This window comes from Microsporum canis, genomic scaffold (assembly GCF_000151145.1).
Source record: "Microsporum canis CBS 113480 supercont1.3 genomic scaffold, whole genome shotgun sequence".
In the NCBI taxonomy this organism is placed as follows: domain Eukaryota; kingdom Fungi; phylum Ascomycota; class Eurotiomycetes; order Onygenales; family Arthrodermataceae; genus Microsporum; species Microsporum canis.
Genome location: NW_003299167.1, coordinates 1093202 through 1110578, shown reverse-complemented (window position 1 = coordinate 1110578; position 17377 = coordinate 1093202). Strand labels below are relative to the sequence as shown.

At 46.3% G+C, this 17377-nt stretch overlaps 7 protein-coding genes across 7 annotated transcripts; 3 read left to right on the top strand and 4 right to left on the bottom strand.

Annotated features, from left to right (window-relative positions):
- Window positions 1-32: 32 nt before the first annotated feature.
- On the top strand, window positions 33-574 carry MCYG_03263 (uncharacterized protein; the record flags this gene model as incomplete). Its single annotated transcript, XM_002847711.1, has 2 exons — window positions 33-220; window positions 307-574. The coding sequence occupies 2 exons, from the start codon at window positions 33-35 to the stop codon at window positions 572-574; spliced, it is 456 nt and encodes a 151-aa protein (XP_002847757.1).
- Window positions 575-1103: 529 nt separating this feature from the next.
- Window positions 1104-2290, top strand: MCYG_03262 (transmembrane protein 115; the record flags this gene model as incomplete). The annotated part of the gene is made up of 2 exons (XM_002847710.1): window positions 1104-1489; window positions 1558-2290. The coding sequence occupies 2 exons, from the start codon at window positions 1104-1106 to the stop codon at window positions 2288-2290; spliced, it is 1119 nt and encodes a 372-aa protein (XP_002847756.1).
- Window positions 2291-2871: 581 nt separating this feature from the next.
- On the bottom strand, window positions 2872-3662 carry MCYG_03261 (50S ribosomal protein Mrp49; the record flags this gene model as incomplete). Its single annotated transcript, XM_002847709.1, has 2 exons — window positions 2872-3447; window positions 3624-3662. The coding sequence occupies 2 exons, from the start codon at window positions 3660-3662 to the stop codon at window positions 2872-2874; spliced, it is 615 nt and encodes a 204-aa protein (XP_002847755.1).
- Window positions 3663-3997: 335 nt separating this feature from the next.
- MCYG_03260 (leucyl-tRNA synthetase) lies at window positions 3998-7551 on the top strand (the record flags this gene model as incomplete). The annotated part of the gene is made up of 4 exons (XM_002847708.1): window positions 3998-4069; window positions 4128-6625; window positions 6683-6881; window positions 6937-7551. 4 exons carry the CDS (start codon window positions 3998-4000, stop codon window positions 7549-7551), a joined length of 3384 nt encoding a protein of 1127 aa, XP_002847754.1.
- Window positions 7552-8174: 623 nt separating this feature from the next.
- MCYG_03259 (mitochondrial RNA splicing protein) lies at window positions 8175-9712 on the bottom strand (the record flags this gene model as incomplete). The annotated part of the gene is made up of 8 exons (XM_002847707.1): window positions 8175-8235; window positions 8317-8761; window positions 8819-8875; window positions 8938-9030; window positions 9133-9265; window positions 9351-9386; window positions 9465-9534; window positions 9666-9712. The coding sequence occupies 8 exons, from the start codon at window positions 9710-9712 to the stop codon at window positions 8175-8177; spliced, it is 942 nt and encodes a 313-aa protein (XP_002847753.1).
- Window positions 9713-11510: 1798 nt separating this feature from the next.
- MCYG_03258 (IBR domain-containing protein) lies at window positions 11511-13278 on the bottom strand (the record flags this gene model as incomplete). The annotated part of the gene is made up of 4 exons (XM_002847706.1): window positions 11511-11542; window positions 11613-12499; window positions 12586-13111; window positions 13152-13278. 4 exons carry the CDS (start codon window positions 13276-13278, stop codon window positions 11511-11513), a joined length of 1572 nt encoding a protein of 523 aa, XP_002847752.1.
- Window positions 13279-14254: 976 nt separating this feature from the next.
- On the bottom strand, window positions 14255-16769 carry MCYG_03257 (translation initiation factor eif-2b; the record flags this gene model as incomplete). Its single annotated transcript, XM_002847705.1, has 4 exons — window positions 14255-14976; window positions 15041-16215; window positions 16245-16402; window positions 16644-16769. 4 exons carry the CDS (start codon window positions 16767-16769, stop codon window positions 14255-14257), a joined length of 2181 nt encoding a protein of 726 aa, XP_002847751.1.
- Between the last annotated feature and the right edge of the window lie 608 nt (window positions 16770-17377).

The following is a 17377-nucleotide window of genomic DNA, read 5'->3' as shown; positions in this document are numbered from 1 at the left end:
CGTCGGCGCAAAAATGTTGAAATGAAAATAAGATGGGCGGACGAGGATGCAAGCAGGGAATGGGAAAAACTGCCGCCGCTAAGAAGAGCGAGATGATCCGAATGGTTAGGTCGAGGGACCCCCGAGCCCTACAAGAAACCGGGGAAGCTGTCGGTCAGGTTGGTAAAGCTGGCTGGGCTGTCTGGCTGTCTGGCCTTCAGTCTGGCCAGGCGAAAAAGAGGTGTGCGCGCGGTCAAAGACTGACAGACGGAAGAAGCGTTGTGAAAGCAAGGTTTTGCTGATCCACGGCGGAAATGTTCGAAGCAGGAATAAAATAGGGACAATTTTCGATGCCAACGCGGAGAGGCAAGGGTTCAACCATTCGCAAAATGCTGATTTGTGGAGGGTTGATCACAGAAGCTGCTTGCTGGGCCCTCAAGGTTGCGCTGCGGTTTTCCAGTGGAGCTTCGGGCACTATTACTGGTCTGGCCGTCTTTGCGCAGACTCGGGATGTTGTCGGGTTGTAAGACTGTGCAATTTTATGGAGGGTCTCAGGGCAGACGAGGTTGAATTGTCTAAGAGTCGGAGAATATGATCATGCACCGCGCTGGGAGTTCGAGATGGAGAAATCCAGCGGCAGTTCGCAGTTCGAGCGCGGCTTGGCGCAGCAGTGGCGGCTTATAGGCCCCTGCTTAGATAAGCGCCAGGGACAGAGACGACTGAGAGATTGTTGAAGCAGGTCTATCTAGACGGTGCATAGACAGCGTAGACAGCGTAGACACTGGATGTTGGACGTTGCGACGTATGCGTGTGTATGAAGTTTGGAGGGAAAAGAAGAACAGAAAAAGATGAGGTTGAAATGTCCGAATTAGGCATTCGTCGGATTTATGCATCACGTGACTGGCATAAAGCCCAAAAATGTTTACGCCTTTTTTGATGTTGAACAAGACGAAGAAGAAGAAAAAGAAGAAGAAGAAGAGAGGGAGAGAGGGAACAAGACGAGACGGACGAGGGACGAGGACACTGCTCTCAAGCTCGTATCCCATGCCGTACGCTGCGAGCAGGCCATCACATCCCCTACTCTACTCTATATACACGGCCTTGCTCTTGTTTCTGTGGCCACCATGCTACGAGTCAACATCCCCCCGGTTACTCGCACGATCCTCACAAGCATAGCGGTGCTATTCGTTCTGCACACGGCGACGAGATATAAACACTATGCTGTTGGTGAATCATCGTCCTCAGCTACTGCTGTGCCGTACTTCCTCGCCGTTCCGTCAAAGATACTCTTCTACCCATGGACGCTTCTATGCGCAACCTTTGTGGAACAGAATATCGTCACTCTCCTGATCAATGGAGCCACGATGTTTTATGGAGGAAAATATTTAGAACGGGCCTGGGGCTCGAGGGAGTTTGGGAAATTCATCCTGGTGCTTGCTCTGGCCTCGAATCTATCCATGGTATTGCTTTATCTGACCACGGCTGTAGTTCGCGGCCAGCCTGAGATTGCGTATGTACTTTTGCGTCCTCCTGGTGTCTTCTACGATCTACTAACGTATTGCTGGCTTTGCTTTTTAGTATGAAGGGAATAGGCGGCGGGATTGCCGTACAGTCCGCATTCCTCGTTGCGTTTAAACAACTAGTCCCTGAACACACAGTCACCATTCTCCGTGGCCTCGTCAAGATACGAGTAAAGCATTTTCCAGCTATATTTCTACTCCTCAACCTTATCGGTGCCCTCTTTCTCGGAACAGATGTTGCATTCCATCTCAGCTGGCTCGGGCTGCTCATCAGTTGGACATTTCTCCGATTCTTTAAATACCAGCCTGATTTATCGGGCACCTCCACAAGTGGCCAGGGCACCAAAGGCGATGCTAGTGATACATTTGCCTTTGCATGTTTCTTTCCGGACGCCATACAACCTCCCATTAACTTGGTTGCTGACCAAATATTCGCCGTCTTGGTGGTCCTTCGTATATGTACCCCATTCTCGGCTGAAGATGTTGCTTCAGGGAATGAACAGGTGCTGGCGCGTGGAGAAGCCGGCCTCCCAAGCTTGTTGAATAATAACGTCCGTGGGCCGCTTAGGTCAGGAAAAAGGGAAGAAGCTGAGCGACGGAGAGCTCTGGCACTCAAGGCCTTGGATCAGCGGTTGCAGTCAGCAAGCGCAAACAGAGCATCGCAGGCACCCGTGGTGTCCTCTGCACCATCGCCTCAACCTCCAGCGGCAGCGGTAGCTCCCGCCGCACCTGTTGTTTCCTCTGGTGAATCCATGCTAGGCGAAACAAATTATACCCCCGACCGCTCCTAATGATCTTCCTTTCTGCCTACCACATGCCATGAATCTGTTTATGAAAATAGCCAGCATTGAGAATAGTTAACTTGACCTTTGGCAGCACTACCCTACCATTATAAACTACCTTTTTGCCCATCTCCATTAAATTACTCTTTGTTGCAAGCCTCTTTCCCTTTTTCCGTTACATATACCTATGGGCCAGGCATATTCCTGTACATTGTTTTTGCCTATTGTGTTTTTTTAATTGCGCTTTTGCAAAGTTGCAGCCGGATGCTGGGATTTCTTAATGTTGTTTCCTTTCCCTCCCTTATCTAATTTATTATATTCGCTTAATATAAGTTCCGCTGGAAACACTTGTACATAACCTTCGAAATGTGGCCGGTGTATAGGTAATGCATTTCTACCAAGGCCGTCTGATATGCCTAGCCCTAATATACAATCCAAGAACAACCAACTCCTTGCCAGTATTGATCACCTCCACAGCAACACTCAGAAAGCTAGCTTTTATATGAGCGTCCAAGCAAATAAACAGCATCAAGTATAAATTACAAAATAAAGAAACAAGGGTATGGTACATTGAAACTCATGTGGGTCCTCTACTCCTCCCGTTGTTTGGCGACTGCTGCCTTTGCAGCCTCCAACATGGCTTCTTGATCCTTTCTCGCTTTTCGAACCATAGCTACTCGCTGTCGATCAATCTCACTTTGAGCATTCAATTTAGCTTGTAGTTCCATCTCCTTCTTATCCTCCTCTTCTACCGGCACATTCTCCGCCTTTGTCAGGGATTTAAATGCCGCCCATATCTGTTCCACATCCTTGCCCTTTACATCGATTGTTCTGACCGTCTCCGATTCCGTGGGAGGCGGAGCATAGCTATCGAGAGTCCCCGATCCTGCGGCTGTCGTACCATCTGCGGTTTTGGCAGAGTATATAGATAATATGGCAGGTCCAGCTTCATCATCTAGCTGTTTGACCGTCATTCCCACTGCAGGGTTGTAATATTTTAATCGGGGGAGGCATAAGCGCCAGAATTTGCGGGCTCCATGATGGCCTTCATGCATTTTTCTGTAATACGTGAGGTGGAGGCGGGTAACTGGAGGTATGGTCGAGGTTGAGTTTGCGGATTGTGAGGGTAAAACCGCAGCTCCGAGGCCGACTCTGATATGTAGAAGCTATTCATCCCAACCGTAGCTAATTAGCTCTTGTTCCAATTGATACCCGTCCTGCCACCGCATCGTGCAGTCACGGCATATAGTCTGAAATAAATTCACATACCCTCTAAAGGACAGCGCCAAAAGTCAGTAAATCAAATTCGGCTTCAATATAAAGATATATGGGAAAAACTTACAGCCTTCAAGGCTCTCATCCTCCGCAAAATTGAAACCATTATGACAGATTAAAACAGAAATACTCTCTCACAGCAGCAATTATCGTGAACCGAGTAAATGACAGAAACAAGAAGAATAGAGTAGTGCGTGTCGATATTGTGTCTCGCTCTGCTTTCCCGTCGTTCAATAATTTGAGCTTTCTCGAGAGAATTTTGGTAGGAACGGATAAATAAAATACCGATTCCGAAAGAGAAATAATACACGTGACCATGCGTATGAGTCAGCTTTTGATAAGGAAAACCCCACGTACAATCTTTGGGTGGGTTGAATTTCACCAGGATAGAAGTACAGATTCTGAAGCTCAATTAGAAGACATTTCTGTATCTTTGTCGGTATGGCCGCCTCTGTCTCTGCGGCTGCCGCTGCCGCGCTTGACAGCTCGAAAAACACGTTGAAACTCGAGAATGTGAGTAGAGATATCCTTGCAAGTACCTCCCTGCTTCACCTACTGACCCATATTGCAGACAGAGAAAAGAGATACACTTATTGCCTTGGAGAAAAAATATCAGGCACTATGGAAAGAAAAAAAGGTCTTTGAGGTCGATGCTCCGTCGCTTTCTGAAATTCCTGCGCAAAGCATGTCATCGGCCGAACTCCATGAGAAGTACCCAAAGTTTTTTGGAACTATGGCCTTCCCTTACATGAACGGAACCCCCCATGCGGGACACAGTTTCACGGCGAGTAAAATTGAATTTATGACTGGAGTCGCCAGAATGGAGGGGAAAAGGGCCCTTTTCCCCCTCGGGTTCCATTGTACCGGTATGCCTATCAGGGCTTGCGCTGATAAACTGGTGGACGATATAAAGAAATTCGGCAAAAACTTTGAAAATTATAAGGAAGAGGAGGAGGTTGACTCTGTTCCTGCTCCAACCCAGGAAATTGCCAAGGAAGATCTGTCGAAGTTCTCTGGTAAAAAGAGTAAAGCAGCTAGCAAAGCTGTTAAGTTAAAATACCAATTCCAGATTATGATGGCTCTAGGGATACCTCTCGAGGAGGTTCATAAGTTTGCGGATCCGGAGCATTGGCTTCAGCACTTTCCTCCGCTATGGATACGAGATCTTGACAGTATGGGAGCAAGAGTTGACTGGCGCAGACAGATGGTAACGACCGATGTCAATCCCTATTTTGACTCATTCGTCCGCTGGCAGATGGTTCGTTTGCATGAGATGGGGAAAATCTTGTATGGAAGTCGTTATACAATTTATTCTCCCAAGGATGGCCAACCATGCATGGACCACGACAGGCTTGATGGGGAGGGTATTGGCCCTCAGGAATACACCGCCATGAAATTAAAAGTCAAAGAATGGTCGCCAAAGGCAAAGGAGATCATCCAAGGGAAAATTGAAGAGGATGCGAATGTTTATTTTGTCCCTGCGACATTACGACCAGAGACCATGTATGGGCAGACTTGCTGTTTCGTTGGTCCCGCCATTTCCTATGGTCTCTTCAAAGTGAAAGAGAAGGAGTACTACGTTATTACCAAGCGAGCAGCATGGAACATGGCATTCCAAGGAATTTTCTTTGATGTTAATAATCTTCCAAAATCCCAAGATGAGCTGCCTCCAGTCGTTGAGGCCCCTGGTTCTGCTCTAATTGGTACTCTTGTAGACGCTCCTCTTTCTTTGCACAAAGAGGGTGTTAGGATCTTACCTATGGAAACTGTTTCTGCTACTAAGGGAACTGGTGTTGTCAGCTGTGTCCCTTCTGACAGTCCTGATGATTTTGCAACTATCTCTGACCTCGCAAAGAAAGCTGATTACTATGGCATTCAAAAAGAGTGGGCAGAGCTTGAAATATACCCGCTTATTGAAACCCCAACCTACGGAAACCTTACAGCTCCCGCTCTAGTGAAACAGCTCAAGATCAACTCACCAAAGGACACAGTTCAGCTTGCCCAAGCAAAGGATCTAGCATATACTGAGGGCTTTTACAAGGGTAAAATGCTTGTTGGTGAATTTAAGGGGGAGGCTGTTCAAACTGCCAAGGAGAAAGTCCGCAATTCTCTTATCAAGAGTGGCGACGCCTTTCCATTCGCTGACCCCATGGGCAAAGTTACTAGCAGAAGTGGTGACGACTGCGTCGTTGCATACCTTGGCCAATGGTTCCTCAATTACGGCGAAAATGACCCTGAATGGCAGAGCACCACACTCAAATATGTTACTGATGATTTGAACACATACTCGGAAGAAACACGCCATGGATTTGAAAAGAACCTTGGCTGGCTCAATCGTTGGGCATGTGCTAGGACTTACGGCCTTGGGTCTAAACTTCCTTGGGATCCCCAATTCCTTGTTGAAAGTTTAAGTGACAGTACTATATACCAGTGTTATTACACCATCTCTCACCTTCTCCACGCAGATCGATACGGTAAGGAACCTGGCAAATTAGGCATCAAGCCTGAACAACTTACAGATGATGTCTGGGATTGCATTTTCGCCAGACGTGATCTTGACGATGATTTGATCAAGAAAAGTGGAATTAGCAAGGAATCTTTCCTGAGTCTAAGACGGGAATTCGAATACTGGTACCCGCTAGATGTTCGAATCTCTGGCAAGGACCTTATCCAAAACCATCTTACCTTCTTCCTCTATATCCACATTGCCCTCTTCCCACGCGAATATTGGCCTCGTGGTGTAAGAGCCAATGGACATCTTCTACTTAACGGAGAAAAGATGAGTAAGAGTACTGGGAATTTCTTAACTCTCAGGGATGCCGTTGATAAGTACGGTGCAGATGCTACTCGTATTGCTTTCGCAGATGCAGGTGATGCAATTGAAGATGCAAACTTCGACGAGACCGTGGCAAATAGCAATATTCTCCGTATGTTTACCCTCAAGGAATGGATTGAGGAAACTGTTGCAGACAAGTCACTCCGCACTGGACCAGCAGACACTTTCTTGGACAAGGTATTTGATAATGAAATGAATGCACTGGCTCGAGAGGCAAGAAAACACTATGCCGAGTAAGTTTGGAAAGACATTGTTTTTTGTGACCGTTTAATGCTAAATAACCTATTTAGCACCAATTTCAAGTTGGCTTTGAAATCCGCACTCTACGACTTCACCAGCGCAAAGGATTTCTACCGTGAGGTGGCTACATCCTCTGGTATCGGTATGCATCGTGATCTGATACTCAGATATGTCGAGTTACAGGCGCTCCTCATATGCCCAATTGCCCCTCATTGGGCTGAGCACATGTGGCTTGATGTCCTCAAAAAGGTAGGTTTTACTTGACTGCATGCGAAGAAAATCTAAGATACTGACATAATTATAGCCGGATTCCATCCAAAACGCCCGCTTCGTAGATGTTCCGGAGCCATCCGCCGCTCTGTCATCAGCTCTGGTTTATATCCGGTCCACAACTTCAAACATTACTTCTTCTGAGGCAGCATTCATTAAGAGAATCTCAAAGGGCAAGAACGTCAAGTTCGACCCCCGAAATCCCAAGAAGATTACCATCTTTGTCTCTAAGAAGTTCCCAGCATGGCAAGACAAATACATAGACCTTGTTCGCGAAGCTTTTGATGCTGTTAAGTTGACCATTGATGACAAGGGACTCAACGCTAAGGTTGGGAAGTTGGGCGAAATGAAGAAAGCCATGCCTTATGTTCAAAGTTTGAAGAAACGCCTGATCCAAGGTAATGAAAAGCCAGAGGACGTTTTCAGCCGAGAAATGCCCTTCGATGAAGTGCAAGTCCTCAATGACATTGTTGGGAACCTGAAAAAGGTTACTGGGGCCAAGGAGGTCGAGATCATTGCTGTCGAAGAAGGTGGAAATGCAGGAACCAACTTCGAAGGCGTTAGAAAAGAAGGGTTGTCCCCCGTTGCACAAAGCGCAGTACCAGGGCAACCCAGCTTTAACTTCGAGAATATCGAGGTTGCTACATAATGAATGATTGTCATGAACGCAAATCAACCTCTGTGTGAAGGACTAGATTTCAATGCCTTCTTTGAAGATTTAATATAAAGATCAATTGAGAAGAACATTAAAGAGCCTGTCTAAAATTATTTATCATATTCCAAGCTTTAATAGGTCTTAGCAGAGCACATTTCAGTGTAAGATCGTAGTAATAGCTAAAGAGGAGTATCACATATACATCCAAGTCAGAAGCAAGGCGTTTAAGTCGACCAAATATAACAAAATCCTTCCGTAAGATACAGATCTCTCCCCCAAAGCTCGTTTAAGCTAGCAAGTGGGGGAATAATTCCATATCTTTTGAAAAAAGTTGACAAACAACGCCTTTGACACTAATATAACAGAAAATAAGGAGCATTAAACAGATACCTAGAAACATAAGTCTAATCCGGAGAAGAGAAACCATCCCATGGCTAACTTTTTAGGATCCCACCCTTTCCGTCTTTCTGTAGATCATGTCGGCGATGACAGTCGTAAAAAGACAAACGAGATTAAAGATAAAAAAGGTTGATGGGGGTTTGGTATGTTCGATCACTAGAGATGCGGTGAGAAGTGGCTAATGTGGTTTTTGATACTGATGGCGGTCATCCTCTCTATCAATGAGATTCTTCACTCGTTATCCGCTTGAAATATGCTTTAGCCATCTCATAAGAAGTCCTGTATCACATACGGTTAGTTTCTTTATCCTTAATGGAGGCGGGGTAGCAGGACAAAGCGAATAAGAGACCGTAAACATACCAGCAAATAGCGGTGCTCGGCATTGTAGCAATGATTCTTGGGCGCATTCCACGGAGGAATCCAGCCCAGCCATACTGGTTCTTGATCAGTCTGGCGGCATTAAAGAGCCCCTTAGCAGTTCTTGCCTCGGGGTCCTGGGCTGTGCCTCTTGTCTGTAGGACAGTCTTGATGACATCTAGAGGTGTTGTAACCGCGGCGGCGACCGCACCCGCCAGACCACCAGCAATACAATGTGTGAAAGGATCGTATCGTTTCGTCGGGTTCATGATTTTGGATGTCGATTCGTATGCCATAAATTGAGCTGCGGTGAATGGAATGGTCATGCACAGGGTGGTCGGGTAGGAGACGTAGAAGGCACGGATGCCCTCGGTTTTATAAACTGTTCTGGCGCACTGTACAAGAGTTCTGTGAGTTGATCCGTGAACTTGCATGCGTTGCTTAATAACTGTTTTGAAGGATTAGATACGATGGATCTTATTTGGCGCCTTTGATTATAGCATACCATCAAATGGGTTCATAAGCGCATCGCTAGTAATAGTGGCGGCAGCACCACTCAGAGCTAGAAATCAGGCGTTAATATATGTCTTATGACAGCTTCAAAATGCAGGGGTAACGACTAACCTGCAGCAAGAGGATGATGGCCTGAGCCGACATTTCCACCAGCAAGCTCCTTCACAACTTCATATGTACCAAAATATACGGCATGGGCGGGTCCTGTGTCGATGTAAATTTCATATCAGCTCTCCTGCCCGCAATTCAAGCGCAAATCGCGGTTCACACGATTGAGAGTAATGTTGAATTGGGGAAATATCGTACCAGCTCCCACAATAACACTAGAAACTCCCTTCCATAGCGCCCTCCAGCCTTCGATACGAGAGATGGTTGATACAGCGTGGGTGAGGCCGGTGTAAAGGCCACCAGCACCAGGATTTAGGACTTGCATTCTTGTCTAAATGATTCAAAGAAGAATTCAGTCAGTACTTACACAGTTAAATTGGGAGTATTATCAGTCTTTGCGGAATGGAGGAGCTTACCTTCAATAAGTCTACAGGGTACATGACCGAATGCTCCTGCGCCAGCCAAAGTTAACACCTGCATACATCCTCCCTTTTTATATATACAAATGCATCAGGCTGTAAGATACGTACTGCAATGCCGGCAAAGGCGCCTGCCAGCATATTGTGGCCAAGGGTGTAGTTATCTGGAAGTGCCTCATACCTATAGAAAAGGCGATATAAAACGACGGTTAGCAAAATCAGTCCCCTCTCAACAACTCCAACACCAGGAGATTCTCGAGCTCGATACAGTGCGAAATGCGTCTCCAATACAGACTAGAAAACAGGACGTACTCAAACTCTTCAGCAGCAGCAACAGCATGGTGTTCTGGAGAAGCCATGAAAGGCTCGTGTACGCAGCCGGAGCCGCCTGCTTCAACCGTGACCTTCACGGTGACTGGATTCCCGCTAATTCGTGAATCCTCAGACCGTCGACGAGGTATTCTTCAACCAGACTGTCTCCCTTTGAATCCTGAAGACGGGGTTGGGAGCTGAGAAGCTGAAGGATGCGAAGAAAAAAAATGGTGATGGGAGAGTTTTTCTGCGGAGATAAAATATTAACTACCAACTTAGTAACTTAGTTAACAGCAAAACACCGAAAGGCAAGCAGGAATACCCTTTTGACTGTTAAAAAAAAAAAGGTATCGGATAAAAATTAAACAGGTGAGATCTTGAGCGCCGTTGGAGAAGAAGATATAAATTCTTTTCTAATGCCTAAAATTTTGACAGGTTTCTTTTTTTCTCCGATCGACTGGGCGGACCTCAGCTCCATTTAATACAAATAGTCTTTAGTACTTCACAAGCTCGTCGACGATGGGGGGATACGAAGTGCTCTTGTGCATTCTCCGTCTCTCACTCTCTCACAGTTTGTCTTGAAGCATGCCAACTGGGACAATATTGTCTGTTCGCCATACCGGACCCGAGATTGAACGCGCTTGGAGAAACTCCGACTCTCGTACAGCGGATTTAACTGGTTATCCCAGTTCGACCAGCGTTGGCAGTATAAAGAGCAACCCTTCCAATTACATCCTCGTCTCAAGAGGACTCTGCGGATGTGCCGGAAGACACCAAAAAACTATTATCAGATCCGCCCCGGAAACACGGCCGAGATAGTGAACTGCAGGGAGAAACGCGCGACAGCTATGGAGTAATCTAGGGCCATATAGGCAATATATATGCTTCCCCATCATCGGAGGAACAGAAGTGTCCGTTTCTACCGCGGCTCCGTCTCGCCTCCAGGATGTCTTCGTCAGATCCTTCGGCTGCCTGCGTTGACGCCTTTCCTCTCTTTCGTTCTTGATCTCCGCTACCCAGTAGCTCCGAATCTGTGTGGAGTTCTGCGACATCTGATAAGAAACTTCCGTGCTTTTCTACATATCTTTCCTGGCCCTTTGCAAGGATGATCGAACAATGCTCCTTGCTCCTTGCTGTTCGTCCCTCGTTTCATATAGGCCTCCCTGGCCGTGTCTTGTGCTCTGTCTTCTCTTATCCTGGTTCTACTTGGCTATATTAACCTAGAATCAGTCCTGACATGCACTATTTTTCTCTCAACCTTTTGCTTTTTTTTCATTTGATATTTTTTGATCTGATAAGGATAATCACGTGACTATTCAACAAACCTCGGCTAAATGACGAAAAAGGAAGATGTGAGAGAAACGAATGTATTCACATATTCGAAAGATGATACGGCTGTAAACGCTCTCTAAGTCATAGAATAAATAACAGGAAACAGCGAAAACCACCTCAGCAGACACTTATACTCCTTTTTTCTTTTCTGGGCTCATAGAAAGGGTAGATTGAAATATGGGGCGATGGGAGTGAATGTACATATAGCACAGCTAGGGTACTAATGTAGACATCTAGATTGGAAGAGAGAAATAGTTGTTTGAGGAGATGCAGTGCATAATCGTAATAAATTCACCGGAAAGGATTGTATGTCATGATTTGAGTTGAAAGAAAGAGAAATGATGAGAGAGGCGATGCGAACCGCAATGGAAGCTCAAGTAATCGGTATGAAAGAGAGGGCATAGTCCGCATTTTTGAGACAGGGTAAAACATCATGCTAGGTATAACCAGAAAGGGAATTGGAGAGGGGATGCCGTGACCATATGAAGGTCAACGATGAAGAGGAAATGTTGTTCATTTCAAGTCTACAATAAATGACCATTCACCTGCATCGACGACCAAAGTTAGCATGACAGACAACGTCTTAGTCTTAGAACCCATGAGAGAAAAACATACCTGCTTTTAAGTTCTCAGCTGTATCAGATAGCAAGATAACTCGTCGCTTGTTGCAATAGGATGTTTTGTCCAGGATATCAACCTTCAACCCTGCAAGTTCAGCGATTGGCTTCTCGAACATTTCACTTAGATTCTCAACAGCCATCTCAAGGTCTCGCTGGTTATCCTCAAAAATTTCAGTTAAGTTGTTGCGTGCGAGGTAGAACGCAAATGCATAAGTCCACTTTAGCGTCTGTCGACACTCCTGTAGAGTGCGTGACGCAGTGTCAAGGAACTGAACCTCGATCCAAGATAGGCCAGATTGAGACTGGAGATTTACCATCATCTTCTCGGTCTTCAGGAATAAATCTCTATCGAGTTTGGCCGATTGCTCGTGATTAGCAAAACGGTTATAGTAATGAAGATATCGCTCGAGAGATTGGCGAGAACGCGTTTGCGAATCCCGTGTATCGGCGGCGCCTTTCTCTTCAAACCGGTTGCAGTTGTACCAGCTGGTTCCATGTTCGGACCAAGGCCCCAGACACATCCAGCAAAATTCATGCTTGCACTTTCGACAGGTCATGTGGTTGCAGCCTCCATTCTTCTCGATAGTAGAATGGCATTTCGGGCATTCTTTGGTATTGGCTGAGATCCAGTTGGCCGTTTCTGAATCATCCTTGCACTTCTTGACCCATTTTTTAACAAGGACGCAGGGACATGGTTGGTGGTCTCCCACGTCGCATCCAAAGCAGAAAGCAAATGAGCAGGCACAGTGTACTGTTGGGACGACACGATAAAGATCTCTCTCCTTGACACCACATCTAACAGCGAATTCACAGTTAGGAGCTGGACACCATTTCAAATCTGGCATGTCGTCAACATATGTTCGTATCAAAAGAGTGCGGTACCTAAAAAGGCGAGGAGAATCCATTAGCATTATCTCTGAAAGGGAAAGTGGAACTCCTTGATGGTTCTTCCAACTGATTTGACCTACCGATCTCTTATAGCCTCCGAGACAAGTAAATCAAGAGACTTGGAATCGACAATCCGATGACATTGATCCTGTGGACACTCTATTCTCGCAGCCTCTCCCTCTTCTTTAATCTTCTGTCCTAGATAGTGACTATAACAGTCCACACAGAATCTGTGTCCACAACGCATTGCATAGGTCTGTAAATCCGAACCATCCTCACAGCAAATCTCACACATGAAACCGGGCATAATCTCGGTCTTTGGGTTCGACGAGAACGTCGGGCCAAGGCCTGCCTCTTCGAGTGTCTTCTCAGGGTGATCCATGTAGGACTCTATCAGCCTTTCTCTATTCCATCGGCCGAACCGTAGCAGAATGGCGGCACTCTCTGCAGGCAGGCCGAGTATAGAGGAGACCTCACTGATCTGCACATTCTGTTCCCTTGCGATATCGTTTGGGCTGAGGGCGGTTGAATCGGTCTCGTATGGATGCCGTACGGGCTTAATGTCTTTTTCATAGGTGAAGGAACCTCCGAGATCCTCTTCGAAGTCTATACAGACAGCTCAGTTAGCCTTGCACCAGCACCACACTCTCATTGAACTGAGAGCAGAGTACAACCTGCTTACCATCTCCCAAGCTCTCATTATCGCTGTCTTGCGTATCAAGGAACTCCTGTGTACTTGACGCATCCGTCATGAACTCGTCGTCTGAATCCATCGTTGACGCCACTATTCTGATTTCACCACCCAACAAAGATCTTCCTCAAACGGTACCTAGCCGTAGAGTAGGACAGCAGCATCCACCGCCTAACCTGCTTGGTAACAATAAAGTTATTATCTTCTAGCGTAGAGACGAGCTTTCAGGACACAGCTCTAGACGATGCGGTATACTCGAGTCGTAATCCTGTTCCTACTGCAAAGTTGCCTCAGCTCTTAACTCTTCCACGTGGCGTTGAAGAACTGTGATGAAAATAAAGCTCACCTGACAGCGATAACTGCCAAAATGTTTACTTTGCACTGCGTCACAGCAGCGGTGGGCGGGGGAGGCAAACGGTTCCTCTACATGTAAATAAGCTGAGGCGTCACTGACTGATATATGCCGTGTCCACTCGAAATCAGGCAGCAGGCAGTCTGGAAAGGAAGAGGGGCCAGCAGGCAGCTGGTAGAAGAGAAGAGTGACTGCACGGGTGACTGAGATCTCGTGGCGGATTGTGGATGTTGTCTTTCGAGGGCCTGGGGTGGTTGCAAGGCTCTAGTTACATACAGGTGACTAGCGCCAGGCCTCCACGAACATATCTCTCACTTTCGATGGGTGTTTGATGGCTAGGGGCAGGCTGAGACCATATCCTTGCCCTTAGGGTCGGGGATGATATTTATCTCAGGTCATGATATAGGCTGCGCCTTCATATAATTCTTTGCTGGGTGGATGATGCAAATTTACGTAGTAAGAGTTTCTTAGTGAGCCGCAGAGCCGCATGGAGATTTTAGTTCTTCGAGCAGGACAATGACATAGTTATTTGGAAGGGAAAAAGGGAGAGGATGTTTATCCTTTTTAACGAGTCCCTTGTTCATATAGTTATGCTATTATGCTAGTTCAGCTTGAGCCTCAGGAGAGCTTTGTCGGTTATGACTTGGTCAGAGTAAATTATAATATAGAGCTACCTAGTTTTTCTATTCATGGAGCAGAGAGTCCATCAGGCATCGCTTTCCTCTTCTTCATCTTCGTCATCTTCATCGTCATCGTCATCGCCATCGTCATCGTCCTCTTCCTCACTGTCTGAATCGGCCTCGAGCCACTCAATGAATGGCTTAGTCTGCGTCCTAACACTCTCCATTTCAGGTGTGCTAGTCGACCTCTCATCTTCCCACCACTGCAAGAAGGCTTCAGAATCCACTATCTCCAGATCATAAAGTTCCTTGGCGGTAAAGAGTAAGATGTTGCCTCCCTTATTCCTCTCCGTTAGGTCTTTCTGGAATAGTAGCAGCAAGTCCACCTGGTCTGGCTTATCATCCGTGTCGTGATCAAACACGATTCGCATGACTGTGTCCTTGTACTTCTTAAAAAGTTCGCGCACCGAGTCTGCTAAGCCCACGGTACCCGCCTCCGTAACGTGCTGGATATACTTCATAAACGACACTACCACGGCGCGCCGGACTTGGTGTTCAGATGCGTTAGCGCTCATACGCAGGCCGACGAGTTCTAGCTGCACCACCTCAGCGCTAAGACCTTCTTTAAGGCCGTCGAAAACGCTAGATACGGCGTCATGGTGGAACTGGTCTCGCCCGTCGTCATCAGATGCCGCTGTGCTGACACTACCCGACCTCGAACGGAAACCGAAACCACCGTCTTCTGTTTTATCCGACGTAAGGGTCGAGATGGACGCGTCGGACAGCGACAGCTCGGCCATGTTGTATACTGTTACGGAAATTAGTAAATGTGCCATCACCAGATATGCCCCCAGGGCCATCATTATACTCACATAGACCAGGTATAAAGTCAGCTTCCTCTTCATCCTCGTCTTCTTCCGACACGAATTCGAATCCTTCGCCGCCTTTTCCAACAAGTTTCTCGTCATTCGGCACCTTTTGATCTGGATCTCTCTGAAATTTGGTAATACTCATACTCTCTGGTATAGATGTCCCACTCGAGATCTTAACACCATATGAAAGCAATACACCAGGCTGGATTTGACATTTGTCTCCAATGACTGAACCGTTGGCTACAATGGCATGCCTTATCTCTGTTGCTTCACCTACAACAACATCATCCCAGATATACGCGCCATCAAGTATAACATTGTTGCCAATCTTGCACCTTCGGCCAATGACACTATTGGTGATAACGGCTCCTTCTCCAATTGTCGTTTCTTTACCAATCACAGTCCGACTTTGAATAGTTGCAGATCTAGCCAGGACAACGCCTTGTTCCTGATAAACGAAGTTTCTCTTGAATGTGTAGGAATATCCAGGGAAGAGGTTTGTGTCTGGACAAAGGGGGAAAGTCCATCGCGATATAACATCTCGACTGACGAGGTCGTACGCGTGCAGATTTTGAACTCTGGTCGCATAATGATCTTTCATGATGTGTGTGTGGATGGTCATTCCATTAAGTTCGTAGTCCTTCAGTACGCCATGAAGGAAGTGGGTGCGCGGAGACTGGTAGTCAAAGCTGTCTGCCCATAGCCCAAGGACTTCAGGAGTACATATATCAATTCGACAGTCATAGAGGTCGTTGCGAACATCGATCTCTGCATGTGCATCAAGAAGCTCTGGGTCTATTTCGAGGTTAGACGGCAGGTCGTATCCGTCATGTGGATGGTATTGAAGCTCTTCGTAGTGTAAACATCTATCTTTTGTGGGATCAATGACAAACAACGGTGCATCCGCACTCTTGCGAACTCTATTTGATTCCCCTACTTCTCTGAGGATCATGGTCATGATGGCATTTCGATTTGTTTGTCGACGGGCACGATGCTCGATCAGTGCTTGTTCAAGCGGAATATTGCCGATAACATCACCGTTAACTAAGAGAAAGTCGCCGTTCATTAAGTGTTTCTCATGTAGATCGCGCATAACTTCTCCAAATGTAGTTGCTGCCGTCCTGATAAGTCGAACTTTTGTAAATGGCGATATGTCCGATTTCCATTTTGAGCCACTATACAGTAATACGGCGTTAGTCCTCACGCATCATCCTGTAGTCTTTGTAGGGAAGCATACTTGAGATAGGTTTCTAGCATATCTGCATGCGCGCCAGCGTATAGCAATATCTCCTCCATGCCCGCATTGGACAGGAATTCAAGGGTGTAATCAATCAAGAGGGTATTGGCGATGGGCAGAAGACACTATTTCATATCAAATTCTCAGTACTGTTCACAGAAGAAGTCTGTCAAACCCGGCGCATAGATCTTAGCAAACCCCGCACCGCGAGATAGCGTAAAGCAATAACGTACCCTCGGTTTCTCAAGTGTAAATGGTTCGAATCGCGTTTCAAAGATATCAGTAACAACCTAAGGTGAAACAGTTAATTATGTTCCTATAATACAACACTCTAGAACCAAGGTAAGTGGGATGTCAACAACTTACCACCGCCTGGAATGGCTGTTGTCTCTCATCCAGCATGGGGTCTCTTCGTCTCGCTACACCCTCACCACGCTTCTTATTCCCCTTAGGCGCTCCTCCTCCCCGCTGCTGCTTTGCCTTTGGAGCCATCGTACGCTGCGGTCTATAATAATGGAGGTGGGGGACTGGCTCACGGCTTAAACTGCCGTTTCTGATCAAGTGAGATGTTATCCAGAGAGCGTTGCTAGTTTAGGTGACGGTCATGGACGAGCCCCTTAAATGACAGAAAACAATGGCTCCTTGTTCACTGAACTTCGAGCTCTTCCATGGAACTTTCTCTTGACAAGTAATTTAGTTACTTACCTTTAATTACTTTTATGACTCTACTGCTTATATAATTAATATTGAAATCTAGCCCTAACCCGGATATAGACTAGCGTCTGTTCCTGATTTAACTAGAACGGACAATTTATAATCCGATATTGTTTTCTCACGTGATTTTGAGATTACCTAATATCCGTAAGGCGGACATCAGACGAAGGGGCCCGGAAGGAAAGTAGAAGAGCAAGGACAAAAGTGAGTAAATCGCCGCGTTATAAGAGTGGTAAATCTAAGCTTTTTATAAGAAAAACGACAGAAGATGAAAAGTAGCTAAGCAAATTATTCATCGAAATAGCATCATCAGAGGGAGATAAGAAGAGTGTAGGAATCAAATGCAGTAAGCAACAAAAAATATAGGGCGCGCACGAATCTTAAGT